At 45.4% G+C, this 21648-nt stretch overlaps 1 protein-coding gene across 1 annotated transcript in view; it reads left to right on the top strand.

Annotated features, from left to right (window-relative positions):
- The window catches only part of LOC311115044 (vam6/Vps39-like protein), a gene marked incomplete at its 3' end in the record, with an annotated part of 69055 nt that overhangs the window by 34089 nt on the left and 13318 nt on the right, over window positions 1–21648 (top strand). Inside the window, exons 14-19 of the mRNA XM_084190257.1 lie at window positions 650–791; window positions 9540–9626; window positions 9868–9941; window positions 10181–10397; window positions 16821–16949; window positions 17595–17697. Of these exons, the coding sequence (XP_084046383.1) occupies window positions 650–791; window positions 9540–9626; window positions 9868–9941; window positions 10181–10397; window positions 16821–16949; window positions 17595–17697 (752 nt within the window). The remainder of the gene's footprint in view (window positions 1–649; window positions 792–9539; window positions 9627–9867; window positions 9942–10180; window positions 10398–16820; window positions 16950–17594; window positions 17698–21648) is intronic.

The following is a 21648-nucleotide window of genomic DNA, read 5'->3' as shown; positions in this document are numbered from 1 at the left end:
GGTAACGAAACATGGTATACCAAATAAAAACCATTGATTTCAAAGATTAACAAACTACTTTTAACAATTTCCCAAAACACATTTAAGAACTGTGCAGATACAACGTTTGGTTTGGAATTAACTGAGGGAGATTTCACTGTAATTCTGTTACCAAACTTTGCATCTGCACAGTTTTTCTTGTAATTTGTACGATTTTTTGTAATTACTGTATAAATTGTTTGAAGTAGCTGTTGTGCATAAAGCTGTATGATTTGTTAATCTTTTGAAATTAATGTTTTTTGTTTTAAAGTGAAACATTTGACTCTCAGTGTAATTCCGTTACTGTAGAATTACCCTTATATCTTCTCTCCAGACCAACATGGTCCTGGTGTCCCCTCTGTTAATCTGGTGGCTCTCTTCTCTCCAGACCAACGTGTCCCCTCTGTTAATCTGGTGGCTCTCTTCTCTCCAGACCAACGTGTCCCCTCTGTTAATCTAGTGGCTCTCTTCTCTCCAGACCAACGTGGCTCTGGTGTCCCCTCTGTTAATCTAGTGGCTCTCCTCTCTCCAGACCAACGTGTCCCCTCTGTTAATCTAGTGGCTCTCTTCTCTCCAGACCAACGTGGTCCTGGTGTCCCCTCTGTTAATCTAGTGGCTCTCTTCTCTCCAGACCAACGTGGCCCTGGTGTCCCCTCTGTTGCGGCTGGACAATAACCACTGTCACATTGAGGAGAGTGAGTACATCCTGAAGAAGGCCCACAAGTACAGCGAGCTCATCATCCTCTATGAGAAGAAGGGCCTGCACCAGAAAGGTAATCCGCATTGTCACTATGGCTGCGTTTACACAGGCAGCCCAATTCGAATATTTTTTTTTCACTGATTGTTCTTTTGACCAATCAGATCAGCTCCCTTGACAATAATTGGGCAAAAGGTCATAATTGGGCTGGCTGTGTAAATGCAGCCTATCAAAGCTAGACTGCAGTCTTCAGAGTACTGTGAATGAGGAGCATTAACACTGTAGTACGTTTGAGTCCTTTAGTAGACACTCTCATCCAGAGTTACAATTAGTGCCTTCAACTTGCATAGGTAAAACAACCACATACGATCGCCATCATTGTGGCTATAACCTTCCAAAATAGCCGCTATCTACAAAGTCTGTGCTAGTGAGAGGAGAAGACAAGTGTTACACAGAGAGCATCGGTTGTTCTGAGCAAGCAGGGGGACCAGAGAGAAAGGCCTTGTCTATCTGTCTGAAGGAAGGACCCCTCTCAGAGCTCTGCTCTCTGTGGTGTGTGTCCTGTCTGAAGGATAGTCATGTTATTAGTGGTGGTTCTGGGCCAGAGCCCAGTGTGTTTTGGATAGTCATGATATTAGTGGTGGTTCTGGGCCGGGCCAGTGTGTTTTGGATAGTCATGTTATTAGTGGTGGTTCTGGGCCAGCCCAGTGTGTTTTGGATAGTCATGTTATTAGTGGTGGTTCTGGGCCAGCCCAGTGTGTTTTGGGATAGTCATGTTATTAGTGGTGGTTCTGGGCCGGGCCAGTGTGTTTTGGATAGTCATGTTATTAGTGGTGGTTCTGGGCCGGGCCAGTGTGTTTTGGATAGTCATGTTATTAGTGGTGGTTCTGGGCCGGGCCAGTGTGTTTTGGATAGTCATGTTATTAGTGGTGGTTCTGGGCCGGGCCAGTGTGTTTTGGATAGTCATGTTATTAGTGGTGGTTCTGGGCCGGGCCAGTGTGTTTTGGATAGTCATGTTATTAGTGGTGGTTCTGGGCCGGGCCAGTGTGTTTTGGATAGTCATGTTATTAGTGGTGGTTCTGGGCCGGGCCAGTGTGTTTTGGATAGTCATGTTATTAGTGGTGGTTCTGGGCCGGGCCAGTGTGTTTTGGATAGTCATGTTATTAGTGGTGGTTCTGGGCCGGGCCAGTGTGTTTTGGATAGTCATGTTATTAGTGGTGGTTCTGGGCCGGGCCAGTGTGTTTTTGTCTCTCTCTCTCTCTCTCTGTCTCTCTCTCTGTCTCTGTCTCTCTCTCTCTCTCTCTCTCTCTCTCTCTCTCTCTCTCTCTCTCTCTCTCTCTCTCTCTCTCTCTGTCTCTCTCTGTCTCTCTCTGTCTCTCTCTGTCTCTCTCTGTCTCTCTCTCTCTCTGTCTCTCTCTCTCTCTGTCTCTCTCCTCTCTCTCTCTCTGTCTCTCTCTGTCTCTCTCTCTCAATTCAATTTCAATTCAAGGGGCTTTATTGGCATGGGATACATATGTTTACATTGCAAGTGAAAAATATAATAAACAAAAGTGAAATAAACAATAAAAGTGAACAGTAAATATTACACTCACACAAAAGAATAAAGACATTTCAAATGTCATATTATGTCTATATATAGTCGTTGTAACGATGTGCAAATAGTTAAAGTACAAAAGGGAAAAATAAATCAACATAAATATAGTTTGTATTTACACTGGTGTTTGTTCTTCACTGGTTGCCCTTTTCTTATGGCAACAGGTCACAAATCTTCCTGCTGAGATGGCACATTGTTGTATTTCACCGAATATATATGGGTTTTATCAAAATGTGATTTGTTTTCGAATTCTTTGTGTGATCTGTGGGTAATATGTGTCATACATTTGGCAGGAGGTTAGGAAGTGCAGCTCAGTTTCCACCTCATTTTGTGGGCAGTGTGCACATAGCCTGTCTTCTCTTGAGAGCCAGGTCTGCCTACGGTGACCTTTCTCAGTAGCAAGGCTATGCTCACTGAGTCTGTACATAGTCAAAGCTTTGCTTCATTTTGGTCAGTCACAGTGGTCAGGTATTTTGCCACTGTGTACTCTCTGTTTAGGGCCAAATATCATTCTAGTTTGCTCAGTTTTTTTGTTAATTCTTTCCAGTGTGAAGTAATTATCTTTTTGTTTTCTCATGATTTGGTTGGGTCTAATTGTGTTGTTGTCCTGGGGCTCTGTGGGGTCTGGTTGTGTTTGTGAACAGAGCCCCAGGACCAGCTTGCTTAGGGGACTCTTCTCCAGGTTCATCTCTCTGTAGGTGATGGCTTTGTTATGGAAGTTTTGGGAATCGCTTCCTTTTAAGTGGTTGAAGAATGTATCTATTTTCTGGATTTTGATAATTAGCGGGTATCGGCCTAATTATGCTCTGCATGCATTATTTGTTGTACACTGAGGATATTTTTTGCAGAATTCTGCATGCAGAATCTTGATTTGGTGTTTGTCAAATTTTGTGAATTCTTGGTTGGTGAGCGGATCCAAGACCTCACAACCATAAAAGGCAATAGGTTCTATAACTGATTCAAGTATTTTTAGCCAGATCCTAATTGGTATGTAAAATTGTATGTTCCTTTTGATGGCATAGAAGGCCCTTCTTGCCTTGTCTCTCAGATCGTTCACAGCTTTGTGGAAGTTACCTGTGGCGCTGATGTTTAGGCTGAGGTATGTATAGTTTTTTTTTTTGAGTGCTCTGGGGCAACGGTGTCTAGATGGAATTTGTATTTGTGGTCTTGGCAACTGGACCTTTTTTGGAACACCATTATTTTTGTCTTAGTGAGATTTACTGTCAGGGCCCAGGTCTGACAGAATCTGTGAAGAAGATGTAGGTGCGGCTGTAAGCCCTCCTTGGTTGGGAACAGAAGCACAAGATCATCAGCAAACAGTAGACATTTGACTTTGGATTCTAGTAGGGTGAGGCCGGGTGCTGCAGACTGTTCTAGTGCCCTCGCCAATTCATTCATATATACAGTTGAAGTCGAAAGTTTAAATACACTTAGGTTGGAGTCATTAAAACTCGTATTTCAACCACTCCACACATTTCTTGTTAACAAACTATAGTTTTGGCAAGTCGGTTAGGACATCTACTTTGTGCATGACACAAGTAATTTTTCCAACAATTGTTTACAGACAGATTGTTTTACTTATAATTCATTGTATCACAATTCCAGTGGGTCAGAAGTTTACATACACTAAGTTGACTGTGCCTTTAAACAGCTTGGAAAATTCCAAAAAATTATGTCATGGCTTTAGAAGCTTCTGATAGGCTAATTGACATCAGTTGAGTCAATTGGAGGTGTACCTGTGGATGTATTTCAAGGCCTACCTTCAAACTCAGTGCCTCTTTGCTTGACATCATGGGAAAATCAAAAGAAATCAGCCAAGACCTCAGAAAACAAATTGTAGACCTCCATAAGTCTGGTTCATCCTTGGGAGCAATTTCCAAACGCCTGAAGGTACCACGTTCATCTGTACAAACAATAGTAAGCAAGTATAAACACCATGGGACCACGCAGCCGTCATACCGCTCAGGAAGGAGATGCGTTCTGTCTCCAAGAGATGAACGTACTTTGGTGCGAAAAGTGCAAATCAATCCCAGAACAACAGCAAAGGACCTTGTGAAGATGCTGGAGGAAACAGGTACAAAAGTATCTATATCCACAGTAAAACTAGTCCTATATCGACATAACCTGAAAGGCCGCTCAGCAAGGAAGAAGCCACTGCTCCAAAACTGCCATAAAAAATGCACACTACGGTTTGCAACTGCACATTGGGACAAAGATCGTACTTTTCGGAGAAATGTCCTCTGGTCTGATGAAACAAAAATATAAGTGTTTGGCCATAATGACCATTGTTATGTTTGGAGGAAAAAGGGTGGTAGCTTGCATGACGAAGAACACCATCCCAAACCGTGAAGCACGGGGGTGGCAGCATCTTGCTGTGGGGGTGCTTTGCTGCAGGAGGGACTGGTGCACTTCACAAAATAGATGGCATCATGAGGAAGGAAAATTATGTGGATATATTGAAGCAACATCTCAAGACATCAGTCAGGAAGTTAAAGCTTGGTCGCAAATGGGTGTTCCAAATGGACAATGACCCCAAGCATACTTCCAAAGTTGTGGCAAAATGGCTTAAGGACAACAAAGTCAAGGTATTGGAGTGGCCATCACAAAGCCCTGACCTCAATCCTGTAGAATGTGTGTGGGCAGAACTGAAAAAGTGTGTGCGAGCAAGGAGGCCTTCAAACCTGACTCAATTACACCAGCTCTGTCAGGAGGAATGGGCCAAAATTCACCCAACTTATTGTGGGAAGCTTGTGGAAGCCTACCCAAAACGTTTGACCCAAGTTAAACAATTTAAAGGCAATGCTACCAAATACTAATTGAGTGTATGTAAACTTCTGACCCACTGGGAATGTGAGGAAAGAAATAAAAGCTGAATTAAATCATTCTCTCTACTATTATACTGACATTTCACATTCTTTAAATAAAGTGGTGATCCTAACTGACCTAAGACATGGCATTTTTACTAGGATTACTTGTGAAAAACTTGAGTTTAAATGTATTTGGCTAAGGTGTATGTAAACTTCCAACTTCAACTGTATGTTGAAGAGGGTGGGGCTTAAGTTGCATCCCTGTCTCACCCCACGGCCCTGTTTTCTGCCGATTTTAACCGCAATGTCGTATGTTTTTCTCCCAACACATTTACATTTACATTTTAGTCATTTAGCAGATGCTCTTATCCAGAGCGACTTACAGTTAGTGAATACATATTTTTTTATACTGGCCCCCCGTGGGAATCGAACCCACAACCCTGACGTTGCAAACGCCATGCTCTATCAACTGAGCTACATCCCTGCCGGCCATTCCCTCCCCTACCCTGGACGACGCTGGGCCAATTGTGCGCCGCCCATGAGTCTCCCGGTCGCGGCCGGCTGCGACAGAGCCTGGATTCGAACCAGGATCTCTAGTGGCACAGTTAGCACTGCGATGCAGTGCCTTAGACCACTGCGCCACTCAACACCACTTTCCATCAATTTGTATAGCAGATCCTCATGCCAAATTGAGTCAAAAGCTTTTTTGAAATCAACAAAGCATGAGAAGACTTTGCTTTTGTTGTTTTGTTTGTTTGTCAATTAGGGGATTTTTCCAAGGTTGCTGTTGACGCCCACTTTGTTATTGGGCCAAAAAGATCGGATAAGTGGTTTATCTATACATCTCTGTTTTGGATAGATAACTCTCTGTCTGTCCGTCTCTCGCTCTCTCTCTTTCTCCCTGTCTTTCTCTGTCAATTCAGTTCAATTGAAGGGCTTTATTGGCATGGGAAACGTATGTTAACATTGCCAAGGCAAGTTAAATAGATAGTAAACAAAATTAAATAAACAATAAATATTAACAGTAAACATTACACTCACAGAAGTTCCAAAAGAATAAAGACATTTCAAATGTCATATTATGTGCCTAATACATTGCTCAAAAAAATAAAGGGAACACTAAAATAACACATCCTAGATCTGAATGAATGAAATAATCTTATTAAATACTTTTTTCTTTACATAGTTGAATGTGCTGACAATGAAATCACACAAAAATGATCAATGGAAATCAAATTTATCAACCCATGGAGGTCTGGATTTGGAGTCACACTCAAAATTAAAGTGGAAAACCACACTACAGGCTGATCCAACTTTGATGTAATGTCCTTAAAACGAGTCAAAATGAGGCTCAGTAGTGTGTGTGGCCTCCACGTGCCTGTATGACCTCCTTACAACGCCTGGGCATGCTCCTGATGAGGTGGCGGATGGTCTCCTGAGGGATCTCCTCCCAGACCTGGACTAAAGCATCCGCCAACTCCTGGACAGTCTGTGGTGCAACGTGGCGTTGGTGGATGGAGCGAGACATGATGTCCCAGATGTGCTCAATTGGATTAAGGTCTGGGGAACGGGCGGGCCAGTCCATAGCATCAATGCCTTCCTCTTGCAGGAACTGCTGACACACTCCAGCCACATGAGGTCTAGCATTGTCTTGCATTAGGAGGAACCCAGGGCCAACCGCACCAGCATATGGTCTCACAAGGGGTCTGAGGATCTCATCTCGGTACCTAATGGCAGTCAGGCTACCTCTGGCGAGCACATGGAGGGCTGAGCGGCCCCCCAAAGAAATGCCACCCCACACCATGACTGACCCACCGCCAAACCGGTCATGCTGGAGGATGTTGCAGGCAGCAGAACGTTCTCCACGGCGTCTCCAGACTCTGTCACGTCTGTCACATGTGCTCAGTGTGAACCTGCTTTCATCTGTGAAGAGCACAGGGCGCCAGTGGCGAATTTGCCAAACTTGGTGTTCTCTGGCAAATGCCAAATGTCCTGCACGGTGTTGGGCTGTAAGCACAACCCCCACCTGTGGACGTCGGGCCCTCATACCACCCTCATGGAGTCTGTTTCTGACCATTTGAGCAGACACATGCACATTTGTGGCCTGCTGGAGGTCATTTTGCAGGGCTCTGGCAGTGCTCCTCCTGCTCCTCCTTGCACAAAGGCGGAGGTAGCGGTCCTGCTGCTGGGTTGTTGCCCTCCTATGTCCTCCTCCACGTCTCATGATGTACTGGCCTGTCTCCTGGTAGCGCCTCCATGCTCTGGACACTACGCTGACAGACACAGCAAACCTTCTTGCCACAGCTCGCATTGATGTACCATCCTGGATGAGCTGCACTACCTGAGCCACTTGTGTGGGTTGTAGACTCCGTCTCATGCTACCACTAGAGTGAAAGCACCGCCAGCATTCAAAAGTGACCAAAACATCAGCCAGGAAGCATAGGAACTGAGAAGTGGTCTGTGGTCACCACCTGCAGAACCACTCCTTTATTGGGGGTGTCTTGCTAATTGCCTATAATTTCCACCTGTTGTCTATTCCATTTGCACAACAGCATGTGAAATTTATTGTCAATCAGTGTTGCTTCCTAAGTGGACAGTTTGATTTCACAGAAGTGTGATTGACTTGGAGTTACATTGTATCGTTTAAGTGTTCCCTTTATTTTTTTGAGCAGTGTAGTTAAAGCTCTTTTCTTGTGGCAACAGGTCACAAATCTTTGTGATGGCACACTGTGGTATTTCACCCAATAGATATGGGAGTTTATCAAAATGGGATTTGTTTTCTAATTCTTTGTGGGTCTGTGTAATCTGAGGGAAATATGTGTCTCTAATATGGTCATACATTTGGCAGGAGGTTAGGAAGTGCAGCTCAGTTTCCACCTAATTTCTCTCTCTACCTGTCTCTCTCTCTCTCTACCTCTCTACCTTAAAGCCAGTTAAAGTTAAATTCCTTCTGGCTGTTTAAACACAGAGAGTTGTAAACATGATAGTTGATAACATTACATTTTTCCCTTCCTCCCTAGCCCTGCTCCTCTTCCTCCCCTAGTCCTGCTCCTCTTCCTCCCCTAGTCCTGCTCCTCTTCCTCCCCTAGCCTTGCTCCTCTTCCTCCCCTAGCCCTGCTCCTCTTCCTCCCCTAGTCCTGCTCCTCTTCCTCCCCTAGTCCTGCTCCTCTTCCTCCCCTAGTCCTGCTCCTCTCCCTCCCCTAGTCCTGCTCCTCTCCCTCCCCTCCCTCCCCTAGTCCTGCTCCTCTTCCTCCCCTAGTCCTGCAGGTGTTGTTGGACCAGTCCACTAAGGCTAACTCTACCCTCTTCCTCCCCTAGTCCTGCTCCTCTTCCTCCCCTAGCCCTGCGGGTGTTGTTGGACCAGTCCACCAAGGCTAACTCTCCCCTCTTCCTCCCCTAGTCCTGCTCCTCTTCCTCCCCTAGCCCTGCGGGTGTTGTTGGACCAGTCCACCAAGGCTAACTCTCCCCTCTTCCTCCCCTAGTCCTGCTCCTCTTCCTCCCATAGCCCTGCCCCTCTTCCTCCCCTAGTCCTGCTCCTCTTCCTCCCATAGCCCTGCTCCTCTTCCTCCCATAGCCCTGCTCCTCTTCCTCCCCTAGCCCTGCCCCTCTTCCTCCCCTAGTCCTGCTCCTCTTCCTCCCATAGCCCTGCTCCTCTTCCTCCCCTAGCCCTGCCCCTCTTCCTCCCCTAGTCCTGCTCCTCTTCCTCCCATAGCCCTGCTCCTCTTCCTCCCCTAGCCCTGCTCCTCTTCCTCCCCTAGCCCTGCAGGTGTTGTTGGACCAGTCCACTAAGGCTAACTCTCCCCTCTTCCTCCCCTAGTCCTGCTCCTCTTCCTCCCCTAGTCCTGCTCCTCTTCCTCCCCTAGTCCTGCTCCTCTTCCTCCCCTAGTCCTGCTCCTCTTCCTCCCCTAGCCCTGCAGGTGTTGTTGGACCAGTCCACTAAGGCTAACTCTCCCCTCTTCCTCCCCTAGTCCTGCTCCTCTTCCTCCCCTAGCCCTGCTCCTCTTCCTCCCCTAGCCCTGCGGGTGTTGTTGGACCAGTCCACCAAGGCTAACTCTCCCCTCTTCCTCCCCTAGTCCTGCTCCTCTTCCTCCCCTAGCCCTGCGGGTGTTGTTGGACCAGTCCACCAAGGCTAACTCTCCCCTCTTCCTCCCCTAGTCCTGCTCCTCTTCCTCCCCTAGCCCTGCGGGTGTTGTTGGACCAGTCCACCAAGGCTAACTCTCCCCTCTTCCTCCCCTAGTCCTGCTCCTCTTCCTCCCCTAGCCCTGCGGGTGTTGTTGGACCAGTCCACCAAGGCTAACTCTCCCCTCTTCCTCCCCTAGTCCTGCTCCTCTTCCTCCCCTAGCCCTGCAGGTGTTGTTGGACCAGTCCACCAAGGCTAACTCTCCCCTCTTCCTCCCCTCTTCCTCCCCTCTTCCTCCCCTAGCCCTGCAGGTGTTGTTGGATCAGTCCACCAAGGCTAACTCTCCCCTAAAGGGGCATGAGAGGACTGTGCAGTACCTCCAGAGACTGGGTGAGCTCACCTCCCAACACCACCTCAACACTATGTTTTAAACATCCAAATAAAAACTGGGTTAGAGACATACAATAGGCTTTACACACAACATATTTAAATGTGTGACAGACAGAGAACACGTGCACACGGTTATAGCACCATAACACCATATGAATACCACATACTGCTCAATAACTATCATACCCACATCCCACTCTCATCTCTGAGCTCTCTAAGACTCCTCTTTTTCTCTCCTCAGGGATGGAGAATCTGGGCATCATCTTTGAGTTCTCTCCCTGGGTGCTGAAGATCTGTCCTGAAGACGGACTCAAGGTGAGAGAGTGCCTCAATTCCAAATCGACCCCTTTCCCTTGCCCCTACACCCGATGGAGTGACACTCCTTGTGACGTGTTTAATACTGCAGAATCGAGGGCCACTTGGAGATGAAACGAAGGGATCAATAAATGCATCAACTTCTAAACACCCTCCAACTTCAGGGAGAATTTAATGTGAAAATCATGAAACAAGAACATTGTCACAGTATTTATATTGTGTGTCTGTCTCTGCCCCAGATCTTCACTGAGGACCTGACGGAGGTAGAGACCCTGCCCAGAGACAAGGTCCTGAACTTCCTGAAGGAGGGTTTTAAGGAGCTGGCTGTGCCCTACCTGGAGCACATCATACATGTCTGGGAGGAGACAGGACCAGAGTTCCATAACGTCCTCATACAGCTGTACCTAGAGAGGGTCCAGGGGCTCATGAAGCAGTACCTCAACTCCCTGCCCGAGGGTAAGATCTACTACTACTACTACTACTACTACTACCACTACTACTACTACTGCTACTACTACTACTACTACTACTACTGCTACTACTACTACTACTACTACTACTACTACTGCTACTACTACTACTACTACTACTGCTACTACTACTACTACTACTACTACTACTACTACTACTACTACTGCTACTACTACTACTACTACTACTGCTACTACTACTACTACTGCTACTACTACTACTACTGCTACTACTACTACTACTACTACTACTACTACTACTACTACTATACTACTACTACTACTACTACTACTATCTCTACTACTATCACTACTACCACTACCACCATAATACTACTACTACTACTACTATCACTACTACTACTATCACTACTACTACTACTACCACCATAATACTACTGCTACTACTGCTACTACTACTGCTGCTGCTGCTACTACTACTACTACTACTACTACTACTACCACTACTACTACTACTACTACTACTATCACTACTACTACTGGTACTACCACTACTACTACTACTACTACTACTACTACTACTACTACTACTACTACTACTACTACTACTATCACTACTACTACTACTACTACTACTATCACTACTACTACTACTACTACTACTACTATCACTACTACTACTGGTACTACTACTACTACTACTATCACTACTACTACTACTACTACTACTAGTACTGCTACTACTATTACTACAGTACTGATACAGCTGTACCTAGAGATGGTCCAGGGACTCATGAAGCAGTACCTCAACTGTTTACTACTGCCGCTATCACTACTACTACTCAAATCAAAATCAAATCAAATGTTATTTGTCACATGCACCGAATACAACAGGTGTAGAACTTACCGTGAAATGCTTACTTACAAGCCCTTAACCAACAATGCAGTTCAATAAATAGTTAAGAAAAGATTTACGAAATAAAGTTAAAAATAAAAATGTCACACAATAAAATAACAATAATGAGGCAATATACAGTACCTATACCGAGTCAATGTGCGGGGGTACAGGTTAGTCGTGGTAGGTAGGGGTAAAGTGGAGTAGCAGCAGTGTAAAAACAAAGGGGTTGTCAATGTAAATAGTCCAGGTAGCCATTTTATTAATTGTTCAGGAGTCTTATGGCTTGGGGGTAGAAGCTGTTAGGGAGCCTTTTGGACCTAGACTTGCCGCTCCAGTACCGCTTGCCGTGCGGTAGCAGAGAGAACAGTCTGACTTGGTTGACTGGAGTCTTTGACCATTTTTTGGGCCTTTCCCTGACACCGCCTGGTATAGAGTTCCTGGATGGCAGGAAGCTTGGCCCCAGTGATGTACTGGGCTGTATGCACTACCCTCTGTAGTGCCTTGCGGTCAGATGCCGAGCAGTTATCATACCAGGCGGTGATGCAACCGGTCAGGATGCTCTTGATGGTGCAGCTGTAGAATATTTTGAGGATCTGAGGACCCATGCCAAATCTTTTCAGTCTCCTGAGGGGGAAAAGGTGTTGTCATGCCCTCTTCACGACTGTCTTGGTGTGTTTGGACCATGATAGTTTGTTGGTGATGTGGACACCAAGGAACTTGAAACTCTCGACCAGCTCCACTACAGCCCCATGGATGTTAATGGGGCCCTGTTCGGCCTTCCTTTTCCTGTAGTCCACAATCAGCTCTTTTGTCTTGCTCACATTGAGGGAGAGGTTATTATCCTGGCACCACACGGCCAGGTCTCTGACCTCCTCCCTATAGGCTGTCTCATCGTTGTTGGTGATCAGGCCTACCACTGTTGTGTCGTCAGCAAACTTAATGATGGTGTTGGAGTCGTGCTTGTCCACGCAGTCGTGGGTGACCAGAGAGTACAGGAGGGGACTAAGCATGCACCTCTGTGGGCCCCCGTGTTGAGGATCAGCGTGGCAGATGTGTTGTTGCCTACACGTACCACCTGGGGGCGGCCCGTCAGGAAGTCCAGGATCCAGTTGCAGAGGGAGGTGTTAGTCCCAGGGTCCTTAGCTTAGTGATGAGCTTTGAGGGCACTATGGCGTTGAACGCTGAGCTGTAGTCAATGAACAGCATTCTCACATAGGTGTTCCTTTTGTCCAGTGTGGGAAAGGGCAGTGTGGAATGCGATTGAGATTGCGTCATCTTTGGATCTGTTGGGGCAGTATGTGAATTGGAGTGGGTCTAGGGTTTCTGGGATGATGGTGTTGATGTGAGCCATGACTTTCAAAGCACTTCATGGCTACCGACGTGAGTGCTACGGGTCGGTAGTCATTTAGGCAGGTTACCTTCGCTTTTTTGGGCACCGGGACTATGGAGGTCTGCTTGAAACATGTAGGTATTACAGACTCAGTCAGGGAGAGGTTGAAACTGTCAGTGAAGACACTTGCCAGTTGGTCTGCGCATGCTCTGAGTACACGTCCTGGTAATCCGTCTGGCCCTGCGGCCTTGTGAATGTTGTCCTGTTTAAAGGTCTTGCTCACATTGGCGACGGAGATCGTGATCACACAGTCATCCAGAACAGCTGATGCTCTCATGCATACTTCAGTGTTGCTTGCCTCGAAGCGAGCATAAAAGGCATTTAGCTCCTCTGGTAGGCTCGCGTCACTGAGCAGCTCGCAGCTGGGTTTCCCGTAATAGTTTGCAAGCCCTGCCACATCCGACGATTGTCAGAGCCTGTTTAGTAGGATACAATCTTAGTCCTTTATTGACGCTTTGCCTGTTTGATGGTTCGTCTGAGGGCATAGCGGGATTTCTTATAAGCGTCCGGATTTGCATTCCGCTCCTTGAAAGCGGCAGCTCTAGCCTTTAGCTTGGTGCGGATGTTGCCTATAATCCATGGCTTCTGGTTGGGATATGTATGTACGGTCACTGTGGGGTCAACGTCGTCCATGCACTTATTGATGAAGCCGGTGACTGAGGTGGTATACTCCTCAATGCCATTGGAATTATCCCAGAACATATTCCAGTCTGTGCTAGCAAAACAGTCCTGTAGCGTAGCATCCACGTCATCTGACCACTTCTGTATTGAGCGAGTCACTGGTACTTCCTGCTTTAGTTTTTGCTTGTAAGCAGGAATCAGGAGGATAGAATTATGGTCAGATTTGCCAAATGGAGGGCGAGAGAGAGCTTTGTACACGTCTCTGTGTGTGGAGTAAAGGTGGTCTAGAGTTTTTTTTTTTTTTTTCTGGTTGCACATTTAACATGCTGGTAGAAATGAGGTAAAACTGATTTAAGTTTCCCTGCATTAAAGTCCCCGGCCACTAGGAGCGTCGCCTCTGGATGAGCGTTTTCCTGTTTGCTTATGGCCTTATACAGCTCATTGAGTGCAATCTTAATGCCAGCATTGGTTTGTGGTGGTAAATAGACGGTTAAAAATAATATAGATAATCTCTCTTGGTAGATAGTGTGGTCTACAGCTTATCATGAGGTACTCTACCTCAGGCGAGCAATACCTTGAGACTTCTTTAATATTAGACATTGCGTACCAGCTGTTATTGACAAATAGACACACACCCACACCCCTCGTCTTACCAGACGTAGCTGTTCTGTCCTGCCGATGCACGGAAAACCCAGCCAACTCTATATTATCCGTGTCGTCGTTCAGCCATGACTCGGTGAAACATAAGATATTACAAATAGTCTTGATCATAGGTCATCCAGTTTATTTTCCAGTGATTGCACGTTGGCCAATAGAACGGATGGTAGAGGCGGTTTACCCACTCGCCGAAGAATTCTCACAAGGCACCCCGACCTCCGCCCCCTGTATTTCTCATGAAGCAGTCCCTCAACTCCCTGCCTGAAGGAAAGACCTGCCTAAGGGACGACTATACACACTACTGGAGGCCTGTGGATAAGCCAGCAGTTATCAGCCAGTAGGGCTGAGCGATTAACCGAAATGTCGGTTATCTTTCGTTTTTTTTTAAACTAATTGACTTGCGCCGGTTCAGTTATTTGAAATTCCATTTAGTTCTGTTTTTGTCTGTGAGCTCAATGCGCACATTGCGCTGCAGTTTCTCTAGAGATGCATCAGGTCATGCCTGAACTGTGCGATGTAGTAGGGAGGTGTAGTTTCCAACATGCCAATGTTCTACATAGTTTAACGTTGAAAACGTGATAATTAACTACAATGATCATGATCCAATCCGCGGCTACTTGTCCGGTCTGTGTTTCTTTTACGCCTGCTACGTAAGGTACCGAAGAATGCACGGTCAAGTGGGGATACATAGAGAGCAGTTTCTTCGCTACCTGAAATTACATCTACAGTGAGGGAAAAAAGTATTTGATCCCCTGCTGATTTTGTACGTTTGCCCACTGACAAAGACATGATCAGTCTATAATTTTAATGGTAGGTTTATTTGAACAGTGAGAGACAGAATAACCCCAAAAAAATCCAGAAAAACGCATGTCAAAAATGTTACAAATTGATTTGCATTTTAATGAGGGAAATAAGTATTTGACCCCTCTGCAAAACATGACTTAGTACTTGGTGGCAAAACCCTTGTTGGCAATCACAGAGGTCAGACGTTTCTTGTAGTTGGCCACCAGGTTTGCACACATCTCAGGAGGGATTTTGTCCCACTCCTCTTTGCAGATCTTCTTCAAGTCATTAAGGTTTCGAGGCTGACGTTTAGCAACTCGAACCTTCAGCTCCCTCCACAGATTTTCTATGGGATTAAGGTCTGGAGACTGGCTAGGCCACTCCAGGACCTTAATGTGCTTCTTCTTGAGCCACTCCTTTGTTGCCTTGGCCGTGTGTTTTGGGTCATTGCCATGCTGGAATACCCATCCACGACCCATTTTCAATGCCCTGGCTGAGGGAAGGAGGTTCTCACCCAAGATTTGATGGCACATGGCCCTGTCCATCATCCCTTTGATGCGGTGAAGTTGTCCTGTCCCCTTAGCAGAAAAACACCCCCAAAGCATAATGTTTCCACCTCCATGGTTGACTGTGGGGATGGTGTTCTTGGGGTCATAGGCAGCATTCCTCCTCCTCCAAAAACGGCGAGTTGAGTTGATGCCAAAGAGCTCGATTTTGGTCTCATTTGACCACAACACTTTCACCCAGTTCTCCTCTGAATCATTCAGATGTTCATTGGCAAACTTCAGACGGGCCTGTATATGTGCTTTCTTGAGCAGGGGGACCTTGCGGGCGCTGCAGGATTTCAGTCCTTCACGGCGTAGTGTGTTACCAGTTGTTTTCTTGGTGACTATGGTCCCAGCTGCCTTGAGATCATTGACAAGATCCTCCCGTGTAGTTCTGGGCTGATTACTCACCGTTCTCATGATCATTGCAACTCCACAAGGTGAGATCTTGCATGGAGCCCCAGGCCGAGGGAGATTGACAGTTCTTTTGTGTTTCTTCCATTTGCGAATAATCGCACCAACTGTTGTCACCTTCTCACCAAGCTGCTTGGCGATGGTCTTGTAGCCCATTCCAGCCTTGTGTAGCTCTACAATCTTGTCCCTGACATCCTTGGAGAGCTCTTTGGTCTTGGCCATGGTGGAGAGTTTGGAATCTGATTGATTGATTGCTTCTGTGGACAGGTGTCTTTTATACAGGTAACAAACTCAGATTAGGAGCACTCCCTTTAAGAGTGTGCTCCTAATCTCAGCTCGTTACCTGTATAAAAGACACCTGGGAGCCAGAAATCTTTCTGATTGAGAGGGGGTCAAATACTTATTTCCCTCCATTAAAATGCAAATCAATTTATAACATTTCTGACATGCGTTTTTCTGGATGTTTTTGTTGTTATTCTGTCTCTCACTGTTCAAATAAACCTACCATTAAAATGATAGACTGATCATTTCTTTGTCAGTGGGCAAACGTACAAAATCAGCAGGGGATCAAGTACTTTTTTCCCTCACTGTAAGTGATTGAGAGTTGGTATTCAGCAGTCATAAAAGTATGCCTTATTTACTACTACAATAGTGATTTTGTCAAATTGCAAAGACAGCAGCTCTATGGAGATGATATGACGACCTGAATGAAATAATAAAGTCATCAAATAAAACAAACGCAATATACACAAGAACTGAAATATTTGATTGAAGTAAAGTGAATAACTGATGGCTAATAAGTGATAAGCAGTATTAGGCAGTCGGTACCATCATGGGACTTTTATTCATGGTTTTATTCTGTGTTACGGCATTCAACCCACATAATGCATAGTGCATTTCATGTTTAAAAAATATAATCGAAACCGAAATCGAAACGACCTCAAAAAGCACTAATCGCTCAGCACTATCAGCCAGCGTATATTACTGGACTGAGAAAATGGACAAAATACTTTTTGGAAGCCTGAGAAATATCTAGTATCATCGATCTATAAATGGCCCTGGCCCCATCACACTTCCCTGAGGTACTCCATAGCTGATATGTGATATTCTAATAGATCTGTCTGTTTTGTCTTCCTGTAGGGGTTCCTGGAGTGGCTGCTGGGAAGGAGGAGGGGGACCTGGGAGAGTTCAGGAAGAAGCTAGTGTGTTTCCTGGAGGTCTCTACCAGCTACGAACCGGGACGACTCATCTCCGACTTCCCCTTCGATGGTGAGAAGACCAGAAGGTTTATAGTAGAGACTGTAAACTATTGTGGGGACTTTAGAGGTGTTTCCTGGAGGTCTCTACCAGCTACGAACCAGAACGACTCATCTCTGACTTGAGAATGGGATGGTTGTGGGTAGATTCAACAGTTATTGTGCTTCCTCCTGACTGGTTGTACTTCCAGTGATCGTATGCAGTCCTTTTTTTACTTTTTTAGTTTATTATTATTATTATTATTTATTTTTACTTCTTTAGTTGAAAGTACTGGATATTGGATAAGAGCGTTTGTTTGGTACTCTAGCCTGGGTCCCAGATCTGTTTGTGCTGTCTTGCCAATTCCTATGGCTAATGGCTGTATGCTAGCCTCCGTGAATGTGTGTTCACCATGCCACTAGGTTGAAGACGACAAAGGTTAAGACACGAGGATTGTGATATCCCAGAGCTCTTTGCATGAATGAGGAAGAATTCGAAACAATTGGACCAGCGATGCTAGTTAGCAACGACGCTGGTCTCATTTAATCTGTTTTTTTAAAAGCTTCCGCATGGAATCATAACTTGTCCTAACCTGGGTATCTTCAACCTAGTGGCATGGTGACCACACATTCACGGAGGCTAGCACACAGCCTCAGCCGTGTCGTTTGTCTGTGTCAGGTCTTCTGGAGGAGCGTGCCCTTCTGCTGGGTCGGATGGGGAAACATGAACAGGCCCTCTTCATCTACGTACACGTCCTGAAGGACACACACATGGCCAAGGAGTGAGTAGTACTACACACACACACACACACACACACACACACACGCGCGCGCACGGAGAGTTAGCTGACGAAGGTTTAGCCTCTTCCCCTCTGAAGTCTACTGAGAATCTGTGCCGGCAGGAAAAAAATCGCCTTTTTCATTAGACACCAAACATGGTGACTTGATGGGGGCTGGGTTGGGCTGGGGAAAGGGGAAGGGATGACACCAAACATGGTGACTTGGTGGGGGCTGGGTTGGGCTGGGGAAAGGGGAAGGGATGACACCAAACATGGTGACTTGGTGGGGGCTGGGTTGGGCTGGGGAAAGGGGAAGGGATGACACCAAACATGGTGACTTGGTGGGGGCTGGGTTGGGCTGGGGAAAGGGGAAGGGATGACACCAAACATGGTGACTTGGTGGGGGCCGGGTTTGGCTGGGGAAAGGGGAAGGGATGACACCAAACATGGTGACTTGGTGGGGGCTGGGTTGGGCTGGGGAAAGGGGAAGGGATGACACCAAACATGGTGACTTGGTGGGGGCTGGGTTGGGCTGGGGAAAGGGGAAGGGATGACACCAAACATGGTGACTTGGTGGGGGCTGGGTTGGGCTGGGGAAAGGGGAAGGGATTTAACACTTGCTCATGCATCATGTGACACCAAATAATACTGGGACCATTTCAACACTATTGCATGTTCAGCAGATGATAATAATAATAATATAATATGCCATTTAGCAGACACTTTTATCCGAAGCGACTTACAGTCATGCGTGCATACATTTTTGTGTATGGGGATCGATCCCACTACCCCTGGCGTTACAAGCGTCGTGCTCTACCAGCTGAGCTACAGAGGACCTTAAAGAGAATTGCAGTTTTCCTACTCGTTCTATAGTACAGTCTTTCTTATTTTCCAGTATTTTTTGTACTTTATTTTATTATTTTATAAGACTACAACAAGAGTTTAAGAAGGAAAAAAATACAATTGTACAAAAAATAAACAGAAGAACTAAAGTTATTTGTGGATACATAGCTCTGATCAAACCCTTTTAGTCTTCAGACATTTATCTTTACATATTTGCATCCCTAACCGTATGTCTTTCTTTATTAATAATTATTATAAGTTGTTTAGTTAACACTGTGATTTAGTTAACATTGTGATTTATATTGAGACAAACAAACAAATGTTTCGATTCCTATCTTCATCAATATCTGTTATCGTTCTATCCCAATATGAAAGTTAAGGGTTTAATGCCAGGGAACCGTGTTACCGGAATTTCCTGCCCAAACCCACTCCCTTTTCCCAGGATGAATAATTGCGAGAAACCGGTAAAACATAATAAACAGCGTGACGTGAAACGGAACTGTTCAATTATATGCAATGTCTAAATCTGTCTTCATATTTACTATATACCGTATCTACTCAGGGTGTGTTGTTGTAGCCTACTGTTAAAGTGTACTGTTAGCTAGCTAGCTAACGTTAGCTGGCAGGCTAGTTAGCTAACGTTACGTGTATGATCTGTGTAGTAATATTATTTGTATCTCAGAGCCATTTGCATTGCTAGTTATAGCCTAATGTTAGCTAGCTAACATTGAACCTGGTTGGTTAGCTACCTGCAGATTCATGCAGGGTAGTAACGTTATGAGTTGGGATTATGGTTAATTGTTTAGCTAGCTAGCTACATGTCTAAACAAAAGACTCCACTATGCAAGTAACTATTTCAATAGAATGTTCATGATGTCACTGTGACAACTGTCGATAGACATAGCTGGCAGAATAACTGACAAATTTACAAACGCTCAACACCAGTTGAATATCACCCCCCTCCTCCGCACACTCCACTGGCTTCCAGTTGAAGCTCGCATCCGTTACAAGACCATGGTGCTTGCCTATGGAGCAGTGAGGGGAACGGCACCTCCGTACCTTCAGGCTCTGATCAGTCACTACACCCAAACGAGGGCATTGCGTTCATCCACCTCTGGCCTGCTGGCTCCCCTACCTCTGCGGAAGCATAGTTCCCGCTCAGCCCAGTCAAAACTGTTCGCTGCTCTGGCACCCCAATGGTGGAACAAGCTCCCCCACGACGCCAGGACAGCGGAGTCACTCACCACATTCCGGAGACATTTGAAACCCCACCTCTTTAAGGAATACCTGGGATAGGATAAAGTAATCCTTCTACCCCCCCCCCCCCCCCAAAAAAAAAAAAAAAAAAAAAATTGTAAAGTGGTTATCCCACTGGCTATAAGGTGAATGCACCAATTTGTAAGTCGCTCTGAATAAGAGAGTCTGCTAAATGACGTAAATGTAATATGGGCGGTGTCAGTAAATGTTGGCAAAAAAATGTTGCCAGTTGGTACTTGAAAAGTACTTGAATTAAAATGAGAGGATAACAGAAAATGATCAAATATGTTAAAATGAAAAATATTAGAAAAATGTATTAGTCTTGTGAATGAATTTCCAGGTAGACTACAGAGTTTTATTTCCTGACGTGTTTCATGCTCTGGTTGCCAGGCGAGCTCGCACATTCCACCCACACTGCCACTCAGCCAGGCAGGTACAGAACTGACTGATTAGGTGCCGCCAAACGTCACACCGATAGCTAAAATGCCGGGCAAATGTAGATTGAATCCTGGCAGGATATTCATGTTTATGAATGTTTTTTTTGCCAGACCCCACCAGGGATGTAGTGGAGGGTAAACGCCATTTATGCAACTTTTTATTTGTAAAATAGCATTTACTCACCTTTTTATTTAGTTAATTATCGTTTACCCAACGCTCAGAAAGCGTCTTGATCTGAGTTCTAATCGCGCCTGCGGAAAAGTGGTATCATCAGTGATTCATGTATGCTCGTTATTATACCCTGCTCCCCCGGATTTGCCTTGATAGCAGCGGATTCATTCACTACTCTGTCCAACGGGAAACTGCGCCCCACGACATAGGCCGAAAGTTTAAACAAACTACCTCAGCCCAGACCGGCAGTGGCAAGTGGCAGAGAGACGGCGCTGACAATAGCAATTTTTTTAAACATCCCTCGACTCCAGCCGTGTCAACAGACATCCCCCAAACAAACCCTCCCTGACTCTCGGAGAATGAGTATACAACTGGTAAATATTGGCTGATATTTCAGTCAGATGTCTAGCTAGCTAGGTAGCTCAAGGGCTCTGGCAATTAGCCATGTAGCTAGCTATAACTAGCTGGTGAGAAGGATGAAGTTAGAAGCTAACGTTGAACGGAGCCTGAACTCAGCAGGAGCAGTTGACTGAAATTAAGCTAGCTATAATCAAAAGATGGGCTACTATAACTTATCGTAAACAAAATACCTTTGCGCGGTTGCATAAGACATATGCGTTTCCCTTAAAGGTTTAGCTTAAGGAATCATTTTCTCTTACCTAAGGGAATTGTTTAAGGGTGTTTGCATAGAGCCCCTCAAATATGTCCTTAGGTAAGGGCATACTTAAGGGGTTTTACGGTAGTTTGAAGGCATGTATGGCAGAAAGAGTACCTGGTTTCCATGGAGACGGCCTGATTCACTGACTAAACATCTCGTCAAAGAGATCGCTTTAATTTTGTGAGATAGCAAAATAGAACTTCTACAATCAAGACAGGATAACCAAATTGTTTCAGAAGATAATAAATCTTGTTTCTTGTAGTTACTTTTTTCTCAACTTGTTTTATATTACTTTCTAGTACGTCAAGCTAGCTAACAGAGTAGCTATAGCTAACTAGCCAGATAGCTTTGTAGCCATGGATTGTGCACCTTCCATTGTTTTAGCTAAGAAGCTAGCTGGTTGATGTTTTCCTTTTGTAACCAGAGCAGATGAAAGCAACATTTCACCTCCACAAATGCTGTTTACATTGATATCCATACTGAATGAAGCAGTTAAGGGACCTCATGAGCACCCTTAACTTTTTTCATTTAATTTAAGGGGGAAATTCACCTTTTTAAAATGTTTTGTGCAACTGACTTTAAAGTTA

The sequence above is a fragment of the Coregonus lavaretus genome, assembly GCF_964263955.1.
Source record: "Coregonus lavaretus genome assembly, contig: HAP1_SCAFFOLD_1503, whole genome shotgun sequence".
NCBI classification, from domain to species: domain Eukaryota; kingdom Metazoa; phylum Chordata; class Actinopteri; order Salmoniformes; family Salmonidae; genus Coregonus; species Coregonus lavaretus.
This window is presented reverse-complemented; position numbering and strand designations above follow the sequence as displayed.